Here is a 21,391-nt window from a genome sequence, read left to right as displayed (position 1 = left end):
TGTGCAGACATTTTTTAGTTTGATGTGGTCCCATTCATTTGCTCTTGCTTTTACTTCCCTTGTCTTTGGGGTCAAATTTGTAGAATCCTCTTGGACTAGGGTTCATAGTTTAGTACCTATGTTTTTTCCCATGTATTTAATTTTTTCAGGTATTATATTTAAGTCTTTAATTCATTTCGAGTTAATTTTTATGTATGGTGTCAAATAGTAGTCTAGTTTTATTCTTCTGCATGTGGCTTTCCAATTTTCATAACATCATTTATTGAAGAGGCTTTCCTTTCTCCACTGTATGATTTTGGCTCCTTTGCTGTGAATTAGTTGCCTATAATTTTGGATTCTCAATTGTATTCCATTGGTCTGTGTCTCTTCTTCTATTGATTCTATACTGTTTTGATTATTGTAGGTTCGTAGTATAATTTGAAGTCAGGGAGTGTGATACTTCTGGTTTTATTCTCTTTTTCTTCAGGATTCCTTTGGGTATTTGGGGTCTTTTGTGGTTCCATACAAATTTGATGCTTTTTTTTGGTTCTATTTCCTTGAAAATGCCATTGATGGAGATTGCATCAAATCTGTATATTGCTTTCCATAACATGGCCATTTTAACTGTGTTGATTTTTCAATCCATGAACATGGAATATCTTTCCATTTCTTTGTGTCTTCTTCAATTTTTTCAACAGTCTTGTAGCTTTCAGTGTATAAGTACTTCGCATCATTTGTTAAATTTATTCCTAGGTATTTTATGCTTTTCATTGCAATTGCAAATGGAATTGTTTTCTTCATTTCTTTTTCTGATATTTCATTGCTAGTATATAGAAACACAATGGATTTTTGTACACTGATTTTGTATCCTGCAACATTATTTGTTTATTGTTTCTAATAGTTTTTAGGTGGATTCTTTAGAATTTTCTATATATAAAATCATGTCATCTGCAAAAAGTGACAATTTTCTTCATTGTCAATTTTGATGCTTTTTATTTCTTTCTCTTTCCTGATTGCTCTCACTAGGACTTCCAGTACTATGTTGAATAACAGTGGTGAGATTGAGCATCCTTGTCTAGTTCCTGATCTTAGAGGAAAATTGTTCAGTTTTTTAATATTGAGTATGATATTAGCTGAGGGTTTATCCTATATGGCCTTTATTATATTGAGCTACTTTCTTTCTATATCCATTTTATTGAGTGTTTTAATCATAAATGGATGTTTTATCAAATGCTTTTCCTGCATCTATTGATATCTCATATGATTTTCCTTATTTTGTTAATGTAATATATCATATCAATGCGTTTGTGTATGTTGAACCATCCTTGTGCTTCTGGAATGAACCCCTCTTGATTATGATGTATTACTTTTTTAATTTATTGTTGTATTCAATTTGCTAGTATTTTGTTTAGTATTTTTCCATCTATATTCATCAGAGATATTGGTCTGTAATTTTCTTTTTTTTGAGTTACCCTTCCCAGATTTTGGTATCAGGGTCATGTTGACCTCATAAAATGAGTTAGAAAGTAGTGCCTCTTTAATTTTTCAGAAGAGTTTGAGATTTATAGGTATGAAGTCTTTTTTGAATGTTTGATAGAATTCACTAGTGAAGCCTTCTGATTCTGGACTTTTTACTTTTGGGGAGGTTTTCGACTCAATTTTCTTACTGTTCATCGCTCTATTTAGGTTTTTCAGTTCTTCTCAATTCAGTCTAGGAAGGTTATATATTTCTAAGAACTTTTCCATTTTTTCTAGGTTACCAAATTTGGTGGTGTATAGCCTTTCATAGTATTCTTTTATATTCCTTTGTGGTGTCCATTGTAATTTCTCCTCTTTGATTTATGATTTTGTTTGAGTCTTTTCTCCTTTTATTTTTTAGTCTAGCCAGTGGCTTGTCAATTTTATCAATCTTTCCAAAGACCCAGCTCTTTGATGCATTAATTTATTCTTTTGTTCTCGATTTCATTGAATTCTGCTCTAACTTTTATTATTTCCTTCCCTTTACTGACTTTGGACTTCATTTGTTCTTATTTTTCTGTTCTTTAAGGTGAAACATTAGGTTGTTTATTTGAGATTTTTCTTATTTCTTGTGTGCCCTGTTACATCAATTTTCCAAAGTCAAAGTGAGGTCTGGGTGGAGCCAGTCTGTGTGCGTGCCTAGCTCTGCCCTTTCTCCAGGTGGGGCAGCCTGGCCTACTGGCAAAGCCTTAGGTACATGCACAGCCATACTGCCCTTGTTCTGCACTCTCTCTTGGCGGGGCACCCAAGCACACATAGTGGCACCTCATTCATCCTGCACAGAGCAGTGCCAAGTGTGGGTGCCACAGAATTTTGCTAGCTCCGCCCTTTTTTCTTGTGGAGCAGTCCCATGTGCACACACAGCAGTGCCCCACTATCTCCACACTTTTTCTGGATAGGGTGGCCCTTCAGGTGGGTACTGCAGTGTTCTGTTGGCTCCATACTCTCTCTAGTTTGGGGAGCCCACTTGCATACAGCCCAGTGAGTATGTGAAGCAGCACCCCGCTGCACCCACTGGATTAGTGTTTGGGTGGAGGGGCCCCTAGTATGCACCAATAGCTGTGGTGGCCTCTGGTTTCCACTGGATCTGGCTCCAGGATGAGTGGCTGGGGATGTGCTACAGCGCCCTTGCATGTCAGCCAGAAAAATATGAATGGGGCTTCCGCCCACTGTCCTCATTCAGGGGAAATGTGAACAATGGCGCTCCCTGGATGCTGTGGTCTGGGGTTTGCCCTCAGCTCCCTCAGGCTCTTGCAGTTCCCCAGACTTCTCTGTGCCATCTCTTTTGCTTGTTATGCAGAAGCTGAAATTGGCTCACAGTTGTCTCAGGAGGATTTGCTTTCAATATAGGTGTGCATTCCATGTGTTCTTGGGAGAGGGCGAACTCAACGTCCAAAACGCTGTGATCTTGGACCCGTCTCCACGTTGTTTCCACTTTTTGACTTCTGTGGACATTCTTATACAAGGTTTTGTGTGAACATATATTTTCAATTTGCTTGCTGTTCCTGGATCATATAGTGATTTCGTGTTTAACTGCTAAACTGTTTTCCATGGTAGTTGTACCATTTTACATTTCCACCAATAATGTGTGAGAGGTCCATTTTGTTCACATCCTTGCTTATCACTTGTTTTTAGTTCATTAAAAAATATATAGCTATCCTAGTAGCCACTGTGAAATGGTATCTTATTGTGGTTTTGATTTTCATTACCCTAGCTGCTAGTGATGTAGAGCATCTTTTCATGTGCTTATTGGCCCTTTGTATATTTTCTTTAGAGAAATGTCTATTCAAATACTTGGCCTGTTTTTTTTTTTTTAAATTGGGCTATTTATCTTTTTATCTTTGAGTTGTAAGAGTTCTTTATATATATTGATACTAGAACCTTATAGATATATGATTTGAAAATCTTTTCTCATATTCACTTTCTCGATTGTGTCCTTTGATGCAAAAAAAATCTTTAAAATTGTGATTAAGTCCAGTTTATCCTCTTTAGTTACTTGTGTGTTCAGGGTCATATCTAAGAACCCATTGCCTACTCCAAGGTCACAGAGACTGACATCTATGTTTTTTTCTAAGAGTTTTCTAGTTTTAGCTCTTGCACTTAGGTCTTGATCCATTTTGAGTTAATTTTTGTGTATAGTATGAGGATAGAGTTCCATTTGATCTTTTCCATGTGTATATACAATGGTCTCAGCACTATTTGTTGATTTTTTTTCTCCATTGGATTTTATTGGCACTCTTGTTGAAAATGGATTGACCATAAATGTATGGATTTATTGCTAGATTCTCAATTCTATTATTCCATTGATCTATATGCCTGTCCTTATGTCAGTACCACACACATTGATTACTGTAACTTTGTGGGAAGTTTTGAACTTGAGAAATATGAGTCCTCCAACTAGGTTCTCCCCCTCCCCCTACAATTGTTTTTGGCTATTCGAGGCCCCCTGCATTTCCACATAAATTTTAGGATCATCTTTTTAAATTTTGCAAGAAAGAAAATTTGCAAAATATTTTGCTGATTTTTTTGGGGCGGAGGATTGCATTGAATGTGTAGATCAATTTGGAGAGTATTGCCATCTTAACAATATTGGTTTTCTAATCTGTAAGTATGAGATATCCTTGTATTTATTTAGGTCTTTCAAATTTCTTTCAGTGATGTTTTGTAGTTTTCAGTGTACAAAACATGCCCTTTTGTTATATTTATTGCTAAGAATTTAACTCTTTTTAATGATACTGTAAATGTAATTTTCATAATTTCATTTTAAAATTGTTCATTGCTAATGTAGAGAAATCAAATTGATTTTTGAATATTGGTATTTATCTCATGACATTGCAGAATTCATTTCTTAGCTGTTTTATTATTTTTTTGTGGATTACTTAGCTTTTCTATACACGAAACCATCTCATCTGTAAATATAGGTCATTTTACTACTTCATTTCTGAAATGGATGCCTTTTATTTTGTATTTGACTACTGATCAGATCAAATCCCTTTATTTGTTATACATCTGTTCAGATTTTCTGTTTCTTCGTGAGTCAGTTTTGATGTAAACTTTGTGTTTTTCTATGAATTTGTCCATTTTAGCTAGGTTATCTAATTTGTTGGTGTAAAACTTAATTGTTCATAGGATTCCCTTATAATCTTTTTATTTTGGTAGGGCCTGTATTGATATATATCCCCACTTTTATTTCTGATTTTAATAATTTGAGTCTTTAAACTCTTTTTCTTGGTCAGTCCAGCTAATGGTCAGTCGGTTTTGCTGCAATCTCTAAAGAACCAACTTTTGCTTTCCTTGTTTTTTTTTCTATTTTCTATTTTTCTATTATCTATTTTATTTATTTCTGCTTTAGTCGTTATTTCCTTCCTTTTTCTAACTTTGGGTTTATCCTGCTCTTCTTTTTCTAGTTTCGTAACATGTGAAGTTAAGTTATTGATTTCTGATCTTTTTAACATAGGCCTATATTTCATAGCTTTGACTTTCCCTCTGAGGACCACTTTCACTGCATCTTATAAATTTTGGTATGTTGTCTTTTCATTCTCATTTATCTCAAATTATTTTCTAATTTTCTTTATAATTCTTCTTTGTTTAAGAATATGTTGCTTAAATTGAACATACTTGTGATTTTTTCCAGTTTTTCTTCTATCGTTGATTTCTAGCTTCATTCCGTTGTGGTTGGAAAAGATACTTTGTTGATTTAAGTCTTTTATAATTTATTGAAACTTGTTTCATGGCCTAACATATGAACTGTGCTAGAGAAAGTTCCATGTGTGTTTAAGTAAAATGTATATTCTGCTGTCATTGGGTGGAGTGTCTTGTATAAGTCAGTCAGGTCTAGTTGGTGTATAGTGTTGTTCTCTACTTCTTATTCACCTTTGTTTAGTTGTTCTATTTGTCATTGAAAGTGAGGTATCGAAGTCTCCAACTATTATTGTAAAACTGTCTATTTCTCCCTTTGATCTGTTAGTTTTTGCTTCATGTATTTTAGGGCTCTGCTGTTAGTTGTGCTTATGCTTATAGTCGTCATAACATCTTGGTAGATTAACCCTTTTACCAATACGTAATATAATGAAAACAAATATGCGATCAGTGTGCGATGTCTTGTAATTTTTTTTTTGCCTTAGTGTGTCTATTTTGCCTGGCACTAGTATAACCGTTTCAGGTCTCTTTTGGTTGCCATTTGATTGGAGCATCTTTTCACTTGCAACCTATTTGTATCTTTGGTTCTAAAGTGAGTCTCTTGTAGACAACGTGTTTATTATTTTTTAAAAAATATATTTTGTCAATCTCTACCTTTTTAGTTCTGTGTCAGAGCCCAGTGGCAGGAGAACAGAAAGAGAAAAATGAGTGCGGTTCACCCCTGCCTTTCAAAGCCAGCACTCCTTCACTTGGCGAGAAATGCTTCCCTCTCTTCGGGCTTTAAAGGTCTTCAGCCTTCATGGCCTGGAGCATGAGAGCATGGAGAATAAGTGGGATGTTCTCTATCCTCCCTGAATATTTGAGGTTTCCTTACCTAGGTCTTGAGAGACAGAGCTGAGGAGCCTGCTTCCAGATTTCGGGGTCCCCTGTGTATAGAGGGAATCATAGAAGTGTTCCCAAAGCAGAAAGTGCCCAGAGTATGAAATGGAATGATCTCATTTGGAAAGGCAGAGTTAAAAAATCAGCTGGTGCGCAGTTGGTGGGGGTTTTGGTTCCAGCGACCAGAGCCTGACTTCTGGAAGCACCAGCTTGCAAATGCAGCAAGAGCTTAGGCCCGAGAGAGGTGGGCAAGTGGAGCGGAGAGCAGTGGACAAAGCTGGAAAACTGTAGAGCCACATCGTTGGGAAAATATGGACCGGAAAAGCCATCTTCCGGCAGTTCAGGGAGGTGACAAGGCTCCTGTTTGTCTGCTTTGACTCAGGTGGGAAAAATTCCCCTAAGAAATAGAAACCTATTCTTGATTTGGGATTGGGGCTTGAATTCATACTGCTAGGAACTCCCAGACTAAGTTAATCTAAAATGGGGATCCAGGCAAGAGGTACCCCTGGAGTACCTGGTAAGAGTACTTACTCAGGAAGGGTACCCACCCCCCACCCTAGGACATACAGAATTTCCACCCAATAAAGAAACCCTGCTAAAGACGCTGTCACAACAAAAATGTATCTGAGGATCAGAGAAAGAATCCAAAATAAACTAGTCAAAAGTTCCAGAAAAGATCAGAATGGGTGCCAGGAACTTTAGGTGGTAGAACAACAATATGAAAGAATATCTAAAATAAGCACAAATGACTAAAGAGATATATGGAAGACTCGAAAACAAGGAAAGAGTGAAACACTAAGGAAAAAACTAGGCAGATTTAAAGAACCAAATGAAACTTTTTTTTTTTTTACTTCTTATTTATCTATTTGTTTATTTTATTTTATTTTATTTTTATTATTTAGATTTTTAAATTATACCATTGACCCTTGGAAAACACAGTTAGGGGCCTGTGTAGTTGAAAATATACATAATGTCAGCTGTCCACATGCACGGATTCCCATCTGCCAGTTAACTCTTGACAACACAGGTCAGAAGAGTGCAGGTCAGTTTCAGTCAGTTGAACTTTGTGGGTTATTTGAATATAAGTAGGCCCATGAAGTTCAAACATGCATTGTTCTAGGGCCAACTGTAGTTGACATTCAATATTATAGTAGTTTCAGGTGTACAGCATAGTGGTTAGATATTTATATACTTTACAAAGCGATCACTCCAGTAAGTCTAGTACCCATCTGACACCATACAGAGTTATTACAATATTATTGACTATATTCCCTATGCTGTACTTTACATCCCTATGACTGTTTTTATAACTCCAAATTTGTACTTCTTAATTCCTTCACCCTTTTCACCCATCCCCTCAACTGCCCTCCCATCTGGCAATCATCAGTTTGTTCTCTGTATCTATGAGTCTTTTTCTGTTTTACTTGTTGATTTTGTTCTTTAGATTCCATATATATGTGAGATCATATGGTATTTGTATTTCTCTGTCTGACTTTTTTCACTTAGCACTAATTCTCTCTAGGTCCATCCATGTTGTTCCAAATGGCAAGATTTCATTCTTTATTTCTTGCTGAGTAATATTCTATTGTACATATGTACCACCTCTTCTTTATCAAATTGTCTATCAATAGACACTAAGGTTGCTTCTGTATCTTGGCTATTGTAAATAATGCTGCAATAAAACATAAGGGAGCATATGTCTTTTCAAGTTAGTGTTTTAGATTTCTTCAGATAAATACTCAGAAGTGGTATCCTATGATAGTTCTGCTTTTAATTTTTCGAGGAACTTCCATGTAGTTTTCTTGATTAGTCTGGCTAAAGGTTTATCAATTTTGTTTATTTTTTCAAAGAACTAGATCTTAATTTCATTGGTCTTTTCTATTTTTTTTTAAGTTTCTATTTCATTTATTTCCACCCTGATCTTTATTATTTCCTCCTACTCACTTTGGGCTTTGTTGTTGTTCTTTTTCTAGTTCCTTTAGGTATAGGGTCAGATTGTTTAGTTGAGATTTTTCTTGTTTCTTGAAGTAGACCTGTCTATGAATTTCCCTCTAAGAACTGCTTTTGCTGTGTCCCATAGATTTTGGATCATTGTGTTTTTATTTTCATTTGCTTCAGATTTTTAAAATTTCTTCCTTAATCTTGTTGTTAACACATTCATTATTTAGTAGCATGTTGTTTAGTTTCCACATGTTTGTGTTTTTCCAGTTATTTTTTTTGTGTATGTGTGTAATTGATTTCTAGTTTTATGCCATTGTGGTTGGAGAAGATGCTTAATATGATTTCTGGCTTCTTAAATTTGTTGAGACTGGTTTTATGGCCTTACATATTGTTATCCTGGAAAATGTCCCATGCACATATGAGATGAATGTATATTCTGTTGATTTTAGGTGGGACGTTCTGTTAATATCTATTAAGTTTATCTGGCTTAATGTATCATTTAAGACTACTGTTTCATTGGTGAGTTTCTGTCTGGATGATTTATCCATTGATGGAGTGTTGAAGTCTCCTACTATTATTACTGTACTACTGTAGATATCTTCCTTTATATCTGTTAATATTTGCTTAATATATTTATGTGCTTCTATATTGGGTGTGTAGATGTTTACAAGAGTTATATCCTCTTGTTGGATTATTCCTTTATCATTATGAAATGTCCTTCATTGTCTCTTTGTTTTGAAGTCTATTTTATCTACTATAAGTATTGCTACCCTGGCTTTCTTTTTGTTTCATTCGCATGAAATACCATTTTTTTTTTTAATCCCTTAACTTTTAGTCTGTGTGTGTCTTTTGATCTAAAGTGAGTCTCTTTAGGCAGCATATGCACAGGTCTTATTTTTTTTTCTAAATCCATTTAGCCACCCTATGTCTTTTGATTGGTACAGTTAGTCTATATATGCTTAAAGTAATTACTAATAGGTATGTGGTTATTGCCCAAATGAAACCACTTGAATGAGAAATACAACATTTGTAATGAATGATTTGGTGGAGGGATAAACAGCAAATTAGATTTAGAATTACTGAATGGGAAGATAAACCTGAGGAAATTACTGACAATGAATCACAGATAAAAAATGAGAGATCATGATAAATTTGGGGAAGAGCAGCAGAAGACCACACATATGTCTAAAAGGATTTCTACGAGAGACTGGAGAGAATGAGGAAGATGAAATACTAAAAGAAATCATGCATAGAAGTTTTTAAAATGGTAAAAATATGTGAATCTTAAAATTCAAGACTCATGAGAAAGAATTGGAAATGTAACGAAAACAAGTTCACATTATAGTAAACCACAGGAGGCTAAAATCCAAGAGGAGATCTTAAAAACCACCAGAAAGAAGAAAAAAATTTATGAACCAACAGTTATCCTCCCTGCCAATTTCTCAACTGCAATTAAGAATACAGAAAATAATGGCAATATCTTCAAGGTATCGAAGAAAAATAATCGCCAATCTAGAATTCTGTATCCCACTAAACTATCACTCCAAAGGAAGAGTAAAATAAAGATTTTCAGAAAATAGATGGAGGGAATTTGCCATTCACAAAATCTTGCTGAAAGAATTACCAGTGGATATACTTCATAAAAAAAGGAAAATTATATAGAGTAACAAAATGGGCCTAGAACAATGTGATATGAAACAAAAGGAGTAAGTTAGTGAAATACAGCATCTGATCCCAAGGCCAAGGATTTGATTACATTGATAGTGACTGGCATGCTAGAAGTTGCAGACTACATTAGCAATCCTTTCTACCAGTGCTCATATGAGTCCAAATATTGTCTGTTCTTGGTGTCATTATGTACTAAATTCTCCTTGAAAATACCTATGCTTTGATGTTCAGGTCACAAGTTATGCCTCACTTTGTAAGGGTAACTATGAGATTACAGCTGACAAACAGATTCCAGAGACTCAATTGTAACATATACCATCTTGGAAATTATTGAACTGGGAGGCTTCAGCTTCTGAGACCAAACCTGTCCCTTGCCTTATGCGTCTTCTAAGTATGAAGTTGTCTGTGTTGGGAAACCCAGGCCTGTGGCTGGAGCATTGTGGTCTTGAAATCCAGAATATGGTTCCTCATTTGGTTCTACAAATTTGATTGTATCTCACCCTGTGTGTCCTTCTCTGCCCCCAGAGCCTGCCGCCGTGTTTGCCAAGGAACAGCCATCACACAAGGAGGTGCAGGCTGAAGCAGGGGCCAGCGCCACACTGAGCTGTGAGGTAGCCAAAGCCCAGACAGAAGTGACGTGGTACAAGGACGGCAAGAAGCTGAGTGGGAGCTCGAAGGTGCGGATGGATGCCAAGGGCTGTGCCCGGCAGCTGGTGCTGCAGAAGGCGGGGAAGGCAGATGGTGGGGAGTACAGCTGTGAGGCCGCGGGCCAGAGGGTCTCCTTCCACCTGAATGTCACAGGTGAGTTCCTTGAAGTCTTTCTTATGTTCCTTAGGTTAATTATTAGGGCATGAAGGTGTGTTGGGGTGCCACCTCTGAGATCCTATATGTGTTCATTTGAGTTTAACGGAACATATACAACTTTACAAAATTGACAGTATTGGGTGTGGATAAGGATGTGGAGAACCCAAACTCTTACACACTGGTGATGGGAATGTAAGTGGGTACAGTTTAGAAAGCTCTTTGGAAATGTCCACTAAAGCCCAGATGCAGGTCTACCTATGTCCCTACCCATGTGACCCAAAGATATATGCAAGAGTATTCATAGCAGCTTTACTCGTCATATCCCCAAATTGGAAACAACCCAAATGAACCACAAGAGGAAAAGGAAAAATAAATCATAATGTCATATAATAGAATACTGTACATCAATGCACAAGAACAGATTGCTGCTCCATGTAACAACATGTTAGGTCAGACAGACATTATGTTGAGTGGAAAGAAAGAGGCCCAAAGGACATATAACATGATTCGTGCACATGAGATCAAAGAACAGGCAAAAGTAGTTGGTGACAGAGTTCAGGATGGTGGTGACTTTTGAGGGAGTGATCATCAGTGGATGAGGAGCTGGAAATGTTAGGTTTGCTGATATGTTTGAGTGCGTGGGGATAGGCACGCCTAAACTTCATTAAGCTGTACAAATAAATTAGCACACATTATGTGTGAGTTACACCTAGAAAAAATGTAGATTAGTTTTTGGAGGACATACCATGTGCCAAACTCTGCAGGTACAAGAGTAACCAACCCGTCCTGCCCACAGAAGCTGACTGTCACCTGGGAAAGACAATGAATGGAAGTGACAGATGCCATAATAACCTCAGCTGCCCTCAGGCAGGAATTGTTCTTGGTTGGGACATCTCGCAAATGTACACTTGAAGTTCTGTGACAGGAGACATGTTTGCAAACACAGCTCTAACACCCCACCGGACACTAATACCCTACTAGGCACATGACTCCAAGGAGAAACTTCACTGAACTCTGAAGCTTTGGTGCCTGTGACATAGTCTGGTACCAACTTTGTATCTCTGATGCTGTGTGTCCCTCCCTGTCCCCAGAGCCCACAGTGATGTTTGCGAAGGAGCAGCAGACACACAGTGAGGTGCAGGCTGAGGTGGGAGCCAGCGCCACGCTGAGCTGTGAGGTGGCCCAGACGCAGACGGAGGTAACGTGGTACAAGGACGGCAAGAAGCTGAGTGGGAGCTCGAAGATGCGCGTGGAGGCCAAGGGCTGCACCCGGCGCCTGGTGCTGCAGCAGACAGGGAAGGCGGACAGTGGGGAGTACAGCTGTGAGGCTGGGGGCCAGAGGGTCTCCTTCCACCTGGATGTCACAGGTGGGTTCTTTGATGACACTAACTTGGTCTCCTGTGTAGAGAATGATAGACTTGTCTTACAGCCTGCTATACTCTGGGGCTCTTTCCAGTAGATCTCATCTCTTCTGGCCTTCCATCCTTTCATCTCCCATTTCATACTTATGGCTGGGCCAGGGGAGGCTGGATGGCAGAGTGTGAACGAAAGGGAGAGCTGTTCCTGTACACCATGAGTGCTGCCCCAGACAGTTTTCCTCAGTCCTAGTTCCCAGCACCTGCCTAAAACCTCCTGGCTTTTCCTCAGTGTCTGGGACTCTGGCTCTACCTTGCACTTGGCATTTGAGATAGACCAGGTATCTCTTACCTGTGTTATGTGAATTTCCTCCTCTCAGATGTCCTGGCAGCTCCCAAATACCCACACCCAGCAACAGGTGCAATTTACTCTAGGGAGACATGTTTGAATTTCATTAAACCAGAATAAAGGCAAGTTCCTGGGTGTGGGTATTCCCAATCGCACTTGGACTTATCCCAAGACTGAACTGTGGGTTAGCAAAGTTTTAGTTACTTAGGACACTCTTCCTTCATTGCACGTGAATGTAGAAGTTACCTCTACATTCGCATCACAAAATCTCAGTCCTGTTTTCTTGCAGTATCTGTGCCAAGTAAAGACCAGAGGATTGGCAGGTGTGTGTCACGGATAGGCACGTGTGAAGTCTGGAATTCTCTTTGTAGAGCACATCTTGGTTTCCTTTTGTCTCCTATTAGACACTCTATGTCAGAATCCCTTCAGAATCTGAAGTGTAGATTTAGACATAAGAGGAATAAGGAGCTTCTCCTGCACCATATGCTTTGTTGAAGACCAGTTGCTATACTGACAGCACCTGACTGCTAAAACAGTATTTATTTCATAGCATTTCCTAATGTCTCATGTGTGTCTGTCCATCTCTGGCTGGGTCACAGAGATGTCTGTAAATTAACTTTATTTTTCTTTTGTTAAGAGAGGTTAACCTCAAATTGAGGTACACTGTGGTTCCTCATTGACTTATAGGTGTCACTACCTAACAGTTTGGTGTTGTATCTATATACAGTAATTTGTGGGTATGGATAATACCAAAAGATTCACTGCATATATCTTTTATTGTGATTTTAGGAAAATATGATAAATTATTTTACAATAATTAAAAAAGATTTGACAAATTGACTAAATTCTTATAAAACTGTATGAAAAGTGACTTAAGATTTCAACAACTCAAGTAGTCCTATAACATTTTAAATAAATAGAACCATAATAAATAATCTTCTCATAAAGAAAGTTGAAACCCTAGTGACTCTCCTGGAAAATTATTTGAAATATTCTGGAAAGAAATTTTTGCATGTTCATGAAGATTCTTCTAGAGATAGAAAAAGAGGTACAGTCTATGACTTATTTCATGGCGCTAGCATAACATGTATCATCAATATCTGACAAGGAGAATAGGGAGAATTAAAATTATAGGCAAACCTCCTGTGGATGTCAAAACCTGAAGCAAAATATTATCAAAATAAATTCAGTACTGTATTAAGAAGATGGTACATAGTCCAGGATGCCAGACTGAATGAAGTGATCACTTCAAGCATTCTATACAATTTAATAAATCTAGAAGAAATGTTGATAAAGTTAGCATCAATTCATGCCATAAAATTCTTAATTATAAATAAAACAGACCTTCCATAACTTGATAAATGATACCAAAGGAAAACCTGCTAATTACACAAAGTGAAAGCTTGCAAGTGTTGTCTGTGACATAGGAAACCAGGAGAAGAAGCCAACGGTCACCGCTTTTGTCCAGCATTGTACAGCCAGGAGGAAATAAAGTAAAAGATAAACTGTGAAAAAACAACAGTGAAATTCACAGATGATATGATTTACCCAAAAGATAAATTATTAGACTTTGTAAGAGTGTTGAGAAAGATCACTGAGTATAGAATCCATATAAACAAATCATTTCTATATCTGTACTAGCAACAGACACTTGGAAAATGAAAGTTTTTTAAGGAGTTGCAGTAGCATCAGATTTATCATGTTTCTAATTCCCAGTCCAATAGAAGGTGCTGAGAAGATCAGGGGGAAATGGTTAGACATTTTTGAGAGACAGTCAACAGATCTAAATAGATGGATAAAAATCTCCAGAAGGATCAACAGTGTTCACTAACAATTAGAACCCGCAGCAACGTTTGTTGTGGGGGGACTTTGAAAACTAACAAGCAGTTCTCACAGACTGTGAACACACTCTTGAAGGAGAGTGAAGGACACACACTTACTGGACCGGGTGCTGTGATCATTGTAAGTACAGTGACAAGGATCACGGTGTCTCGACGCAGAGACAGATACACAGATCTAAGGACCAGAACAGTGTGCTCAGCGCATACTGACTGTGACTGGACAACCCCATTCTCCTGGCTGTTTTAAACATACTGTGCGAGGAGTGGAGACAGCATGGTTTTAATAAATGGCATCTGGATCATTCCATCATATGGAACAAAGACTGACCAGTGACTCAGCACACAGTCGACTCCATTGGGTTACGAACCTTGGAGAAGGGAAAATCATAAAACGTTTAGATGAAGGCATGTTTTTTTAATGACTTAAGGACAAGGAACAATTTCTGAAACAGAGCACAGTGCACTAATTACAATAAAAATATTTTCCATATTTGAGTACATTAAAAATAAAAATGTTGATTCATCAGAAGATAGCATAAGTGAATGAAAAGGCAAGCCACGCAGATATGGAAGATACTAGAACACACATAACTGTCAGTGCTCTAGCATTTACACACACACACACACACACACACACATACTATATGTCATTGACTCTGTGCATCCCTCCCTGTCCCCAGAGCCCACAGTGATGTTTGCTAAGGAGCAGCAGGCACGCAGTGAGGTGCAGGCTGAAGTGGGGGCGAGCGCCACACTGAGCTGCGAGGTGGCCCAGGCCCAGACAGAGGTGACATGGTATAAAGACGGCAAGAAGCTGAGTGGGAGCTCAAAGGTACGCGTGGAGGCCAAGGGCTGCACCCGGCAGCTGGTGCTTCAGCAGGTGGGGAAGGCAGACGGCGGGGAATACAGCTGCGAGGCCGGGGGCCAGAGGGTCTCCTTCCGCCTGGACGTCACAGGTGAGTTCTTGGGTGCTACTTTAGCTTTGATTGCAGGTGACAATGGGACTGGCTTATGTCCAGACAGACCCTGGTGCTCTCTCCACTAGACCTCATCTCTTCACATACCTCATTCTTTCACCTCTCATTTCTATACCCACGGCTGAGCCCAGGGCCCTTAGATGGGAAGGGTGTGCACAGAAGAGAGAGGGCCCTTTGTGTACGTCTTCATGGTGTGTCCACATTCAGCACTTGGTCAACTTCCCCAGCACCTCCTTGCAACTACCATTGATTCTGGATGTCTGGGACTCTGGCCCTATTTGGCACGTTGGGCCTAGGTAGACCAGATGTTCCTCACCTGAGGCTGGTCTACCTGTTCCCGCATGTCTGCCTTCACTCAGCCCCATGTGTGGGTTCTCACTATTAGGAGCTGTCCAAATTCATTAAAGCAGGAGAAGAGAAATTTTCAGTCACCTGATACACTTGGGATGCTCCCAAGACGGAACTTGTGTAGCTGAGGTTTAGGGGTTCTGGAACTCTTCCCTCCAGGCATGACAATATGGAAGCTCTCTCTGCACCATATGTAGCAAAGTAGAGAGAGATGTTTGACTGCAGCATCTGTGCAAAATCAACGAAGAGCAGAGATGGTGGCAGAGCCCCTGCGATGCACACATTCTGTCTGGAATTCTCTTTTCAAAGCAAACCTATTTCCCTTTTATCATCTGTTAGGGCGCTGTATGCCAGGACTGCCTTGGAGTGTGATCTGTGAGTTTAGAACTGGAAAGCAATAGGGAGGTGTGGCAGGTCGCACCTGGTCGATGAGGGTGGGGTCTGTGGTAAAGCTGATGTCACAGCATTTACTGCTGGTCACTATGTGTCTGAGCCTTTCTGGCCGGTTCACAGAGAAGTCTATGAACTAACTTTATTTTCCTTTTCTCAGGAGGGTTTAATTTTATGTAAGGGTGGCTGCAGTCTCACACTTATTCCTGTGTGCCACCACAGCAGTTGTTAGTGTACCTGTATGTGAGGGTTTTTAGGTGTGTACAGATGCCAAGACCCTTGCATAGGTCAACGGACAGTGTGTAGATGAATGAGCTGCTTGTTGTGACAGGGTGGTGGGGCTGCTCTAGGCCACACAGCTGGTGCAGGGCCTGGAGGAGTTTCCAGGCCTCCTGCCTGCCTGTGTAGTCCTTTCCCCAGTACCGTCCCCGTGACTCAGAGGATGTCATTGACCCTGTGCACCTCTCCCTGTTCCCAGAGCCCGTAGTGGTGTTTGCCAAGGAACAGCAGGCACACAGTGAGGTGCAGGCTGAGGCGGGGGCCAGCGCTGTGCTGAGCTGCGAGGTGGCCCAGGCGCAAACAGAGGTGACGTGGTACAAAGACGGCAAGAAGCTGAGTGGGAGCTCGAAGGTGCGTGTGGAGGCCAAGGGCTGCGTCCGGCGGCTGGTGCTGCAGCAGGCAGGGAAGGCAGACGGCGGGGAGTACAGCTGCGAGGCCGGGGGCCAGAGGGTCTCTTTCCACCTGGATGTCAGAGGTAGGTTCTTGGAGACCTGAATTTTTTGGAGTTGATGGGACCAATGTTGAGCTCAGATCCTCCCTAGTCTTCTCTGAAGCTCTCACATCTCCTATCCTCCTCCTGCCTATTTGTCCTCCTATGACTGGGCCAAGGGTGGCTAGATTGGAAGGGTGTGTTTGGAAGGAGAAGGGCCATTTATGTTCTTGAGCGATATTTCCATACAATAATGTTTTGTATGTTCCCAGCACCTGTCTGGTTTTCTCTTTTTTTCCGGAGTCCTCATAGCTTGGCTTTTGAGTCTGCAGTAGACCACGTGACTCTCACTTGTGGACATGTCTCCTGTTAGAACATTCTGTGTGGAACCCTTTTGCAGTCTGATATATAGATTAGACATGGAGTGGAACAAGGAGCTTGCGCCACACCGGCACACTTTGTCAGATGTGAGCTCCTGTGGCAGTAGCCTGACTGGCCAAGTAACACTTACATCATAGCGTTTCCTAATGACTCATGTGTGTTGTCTGTGCCTCCTTGGTTGGTTCAGAGAGAAGGCTGAAAAATAAATGTACTGTTTTTTTGTTTGTTTTGTTAAGAGAGTCTTAATGTTAAATAGAGATGGGCTGCAATCCCATATTTGACTCCCAGGTGCCACCACAAAACAGTGTGGTGTTGTGTCTGTGTCCATGGTTTGTGGGTGTGTATGATACCAAAACATGCTTTGTGTCTTTGGGGAACTTTAGTTAAAGAGAATATGACAATTTTTTTTTAGGTAAAAAATTCGAAAGTTGTAACATGTGGCTAATTCCTAGAAAACTATATCACAACAGACACAAGGGGAAATAGAAAACTCAAACAGTCCTATAAGCTCTGAAGAAACAGAACCAGTAATAAATCTTTTCATAGAGAAAGGCCTAAGACCAGCAGCTCTACTGATAAATTATATCAAATATTCTGGAAAGAAATTATTCTATGTTTATGGAGATTCTTCTAGATGATAGACAAAGGATATACAGTCTCTAACTCATTTTATGTAGATAGCATAATTTTGATACCAAAACTTATGAGGAAATATGCAGAATTAAAATTATAGGCCAATCTCTTATGAATATCAAGGCCAAAATCTTAAGCAAGATGTTAATAAACCAAATTGTGCAACATATGAAGAGGACAGTACACATTGATGGGAGTCATAGTCCAAGAATGCATAGTCGGTTTAACGATAGATATATTAGATCGAAATAATGCATGATATCAACTTAATGAAAGAGAAAAATGTTATTATCTCGACAAAGGCAGAATAAAAATGTTCGATAAAATTTATCATCATGTCTCCTAAAAAAGTATTTGATAAAATTTAGCATCAGTTTATGATATAAAATTCTTAAACTATAAATAAAGATGTTCTTCCTTAATTTGGAAAATGGTACTTCAGGAAACACCAACTAACATCACTGAAAATAGAAGATGTGACTTTGGGATTAGAAACATCATAAGAGGCTTTCGGTCACCACTCTTGTCCAACATTGGACAACACAATAAGGATGGAAAATAAGATACATTAAATTAAAATTTAATTAAATGTGAAATTTAAAAAGATAGAATTTACAGATAATATGGTTATCAGTTCAGAAAATTCAAAAGATTAATGATTAGACTTGGTAAGAGACTTGGGAAAGATTATCACGTTAAAAAAACCGACATACAGAAAACACTTCATATACATATGCTAGCAACAAACACTCAGAAAATGATATTTTAAAAGATTTACCATAGCTTCAACAATACCATTTTCTAATTCCAGATCTAATAAATGAGGTTTGACTTTAAGGGTGTTAAGTGGGTAAAATTATTACATGTTTTTGAGAGACAGTAGGAAGATCTGGAGAAAACAGAAGCTATGGGGACTCAGAGCTGTTCATTCCTACACAAGATCGGAGCTAGTGCTTTTGATGGGGATGGATGCTGACAGATCGATTACAAAGCACTGTCCTAGAGATAAGCAGGGTGACAGCGTTTGTTGTACCAGGCTTATCACTGGGCTTCAGTGATGAAGACAACGTGGTGCAAATGCAGATGCATAACGGACCGAAGGGATGAAATGTTGCCCTCAGCAGCGGTCTATGCATATACCCTTCATCTTTTTGTTTTTTTCCCACGTTGCTAGTGCCAGGTGTAGAGTTAGGAGGTCTTTTTATAAATGATGCTAAGATCATTAACCATATGAAAATAAAATAAAATTGGAACTGCCCCTCACATCAAATGCAGACATTAATCTAGGTGGGTTAGAGACCTCAGTTTGGCAGGTAACACTCTTAGCAGAAGTGTAGATGACTTCATGACCTCAAGGTGATGGCAGACTTTGTAAACAGGACATAAATGCAAAGGACAAATTTATGTATTTGTTTATATTAAGATTAGGAATCTTATTTTATCAGAAGACACCATGAAAAAGTGCGATGGCAAGACACATAGATGGAAAGATTTTTACAGCACACGTAACCTTCTACTCTTTAGCATTTAAATAAATAACGAGCCCCTAAAATGAGTATGAAGAGAAAGCCAATTATATTGAAAGGGGCTCAAATATTGAACAGCAACATCACCACCAGCAAAACTAATGATCAAAAATATCAGAAAATGTGCACTACTTTAAAGTTTAAAAAATCTAAAAGATAGCCACAGGAGTACAACTCATTCCCCCTGGGTGCCAACAGGGTGACAACTCAGAGAGCAGGTGGAAGGGAGCTGTGGGAACTCCACTGAACTACAGTGGCAACACGCCCTCCACAATTGCCAGGGAGATTCTGTGTCTGTCTTCTGGGAAGGCGCATGTATATGCCTCCTGGCCCTGCGGTCCCTCTCCTAGAGGCCGTATGCTCCAGAGAGTCTCTCACAGTGTCCCCACTTGGAAGGGCCATGTGGGCAGTGGTCATTGTGCAGATAAGTGTGCTGCTTGTCGCTGACAAGGCAATGGGGCTGCTCCAGGCTACCATCTGGTGCAGTGCCTGGAGGAGTTTCCAGGCCTCCCGCCTCCTTGTGTAGTCTTTCTCAGTGCCGTCCTCCTGACTTAGAGGGTGTCATTGACCACGTACATCCTCCTTGTCCCCAGAGCCCATGCTGGTGTTTGCCAAGGAGCAGCAGGCACGCAGTGAGGTGCAGGCTGAAGCGGGGGCCAGTGCCACGCTGAGCTGCGAGGTGGCCCAGGCGCAGACAGAGGTGACGTGGTACAAGGACGGCAAGAAGCTGAGTGGGAGCTCGAAGGTACACATGGAGACCAAGGGCTGCGTCCGGCGGCTGGTACTGCAGCAGGCTGGGAAGGCAGACAGCGGGGAGTACAGCTGCGAGGCCGGGGGCCAGAGGGTCTCCTTCCACCTGGATGTCACAGGTGGGTTCTCACATTGCTGTTTTAGCTTCGATCGCAGGTGACAATAGGACTGGCTTATGTCCAGATAGACCCTGGTGCCCTCTCCAATAGATCTCATCTCTTCACATATCCCATTCTCCTACCTCCCATTTGTATACCCACGGCTGTGCCCAGGGACCTTGGATGGGAAGGGTGTGCACAGAAGAGAGAGGGCCCTTCTTGTATGTCTTCATGGTGTGTCCATATTCAATGCTTGGTCACCTTCCCCAGCACCTCCTCACAATTACCATTGGTCCTGGGTATCTGGGAGTCTGATCCTATCCAGCACATAGGGCTGAGGTAGACCAGATGTACCTCACCTGAGACTGGTCTAGCTGCACCCGCACATTTGCCTTCACAGCTGTGAGACTGGGGACCAGCAGGTCTCCTTCCTCCTGGATGTCACAGGTGAGTCTTGGGATGTTACGTTAGCCTTCTATGGAGGTGTTGGGGCTTGCTTTTAGCCTCAGCAGATTGTACACTTACCTTTACACTTGATCTCTTTACGTCTCCAATCTTTCCATCTCCCATTTTCATACCAATTTTAGGCCAAGGGAGGCTTGATTGGAGTGGTGAGCATCAAAAGAAGGGTTGCTCTGTAAACCTCGGGTGGGGCCCGCATAGTAACACTCAGTCGCATGTCTCAGCACCTGCCCACAGTCTTCCTGGTGGTCCTTGGTGTCAAGGACTCTGGCCTAACCTGATGCTTGGGGTCTGAGGTAGACCAGGTGTCTCCAGTTTGGGTATATAAATTTTCTCTCATCGTGTCTTCTGGCCACCTCTACATGCCATCACTCAGCTCCTCATGCCGATTCTTGCCAGTGAGAGATGTTTCAGTTTCACTGAAACTAGGTTAGGAGACATTTTCGCCACATAATCATACCTGGAATTATCTCAAGAGTGAATGTTGGGATATCAAATTCGAGGTGTCTGGGACACTATTCTTTCCTTTTCAAGGATATAGATGCTTTGTGTTACCCACATGTCACAAAATATAGGTATATATTTTGCTGTTTTTTGTGCAAAGGGAAAAAGGAATAAACGATATTGGTAGATATTTGTGATAATTTAAGATTAGTGTTTTAAAGCAAACACATTTTGTTTTTGTTTTCAGTTTGGATGTTCAGTGTAGAATTCTCCTCGAGTTACATTTATAAACTTAGGAATGGGAAGGAAAAAGTAGTCTCTGTGACATCTACATGCTTTGCTACCAAGGACTTACTGTGGAGCCTCTGCTTAAGCAGTATTTCTTTTTCTTTAAGATAGAAATTCTATGCAAATTAAGGTGTATGATGAGTTTCTTCTCTCTTTTTTTTCACTCTTCTTTTTCAGTTTTATTAAGATATAATTGACTTACATCACTACAGTTTAAGGTGTACGGCATAATGATTTGACTTACATACATTGTGAAATGATTATTGCAATAAGCTTATTTAATACTCATCATCTCATATATATACAGTAGTAAGCACACTTTTAAAAAACATAATTTATTTTATGGTGGAATTGGTTAATGAAATTCAATAAGTTTCAGCTGTACACTTTAACAGTAAGGCATATATATATA

General features: G+C 40.0%; 1 protein-coding gene across 1 annotated transcript in view; it reads left to right on the top strand.

Moving 5' to 3' along the window:
- Positions 1-21,391, top strand: part of OBSCN (obscurin, cytoskeletal calmodulin and titin-interacting RhoGEF) — a 141,327-nt gene that overhangs the window by 15,769 nt on the left and 104,167 nt on the right. Inside the window, 5 exon segments of the mRNA XM_023537737.1 lie at positions 10,150-10,425; positions 11,520-11,795; positions 14,654-14,929; positions 16,167-16,442; positions 19,531-19,806. Coding sequence (XP_023393505.1) covers positions 10,150-10,425; positions 11,520-11,795; positions 14,654-14,929; positions 16,167-16,442; positions 19,531-19,806 — 1,380 coding nt within the window.

This window comes from Pteropus vampyrus, unplaced genomic scaffold (assembly GCF_000151845.1).
Source record: "Pteropus vampyrus isolate Shadow unplaced genomic scaffold, Pvam_2.0 Scaffold197, whole genome shotgun sequence".
Taxonomy (NCBI): domain Eukaryota; kingdom Metazoa; phylum Chordata; class Mammalia; order Chiroptera; family Pteropodidae; genus Pteropus; species Pteropus vampyrus.
The sequence above is the reverse complement of the archived record's forward strand: the minus strand, read 5'-3'. Positions and strand labels throughout refer to the sequence as shown.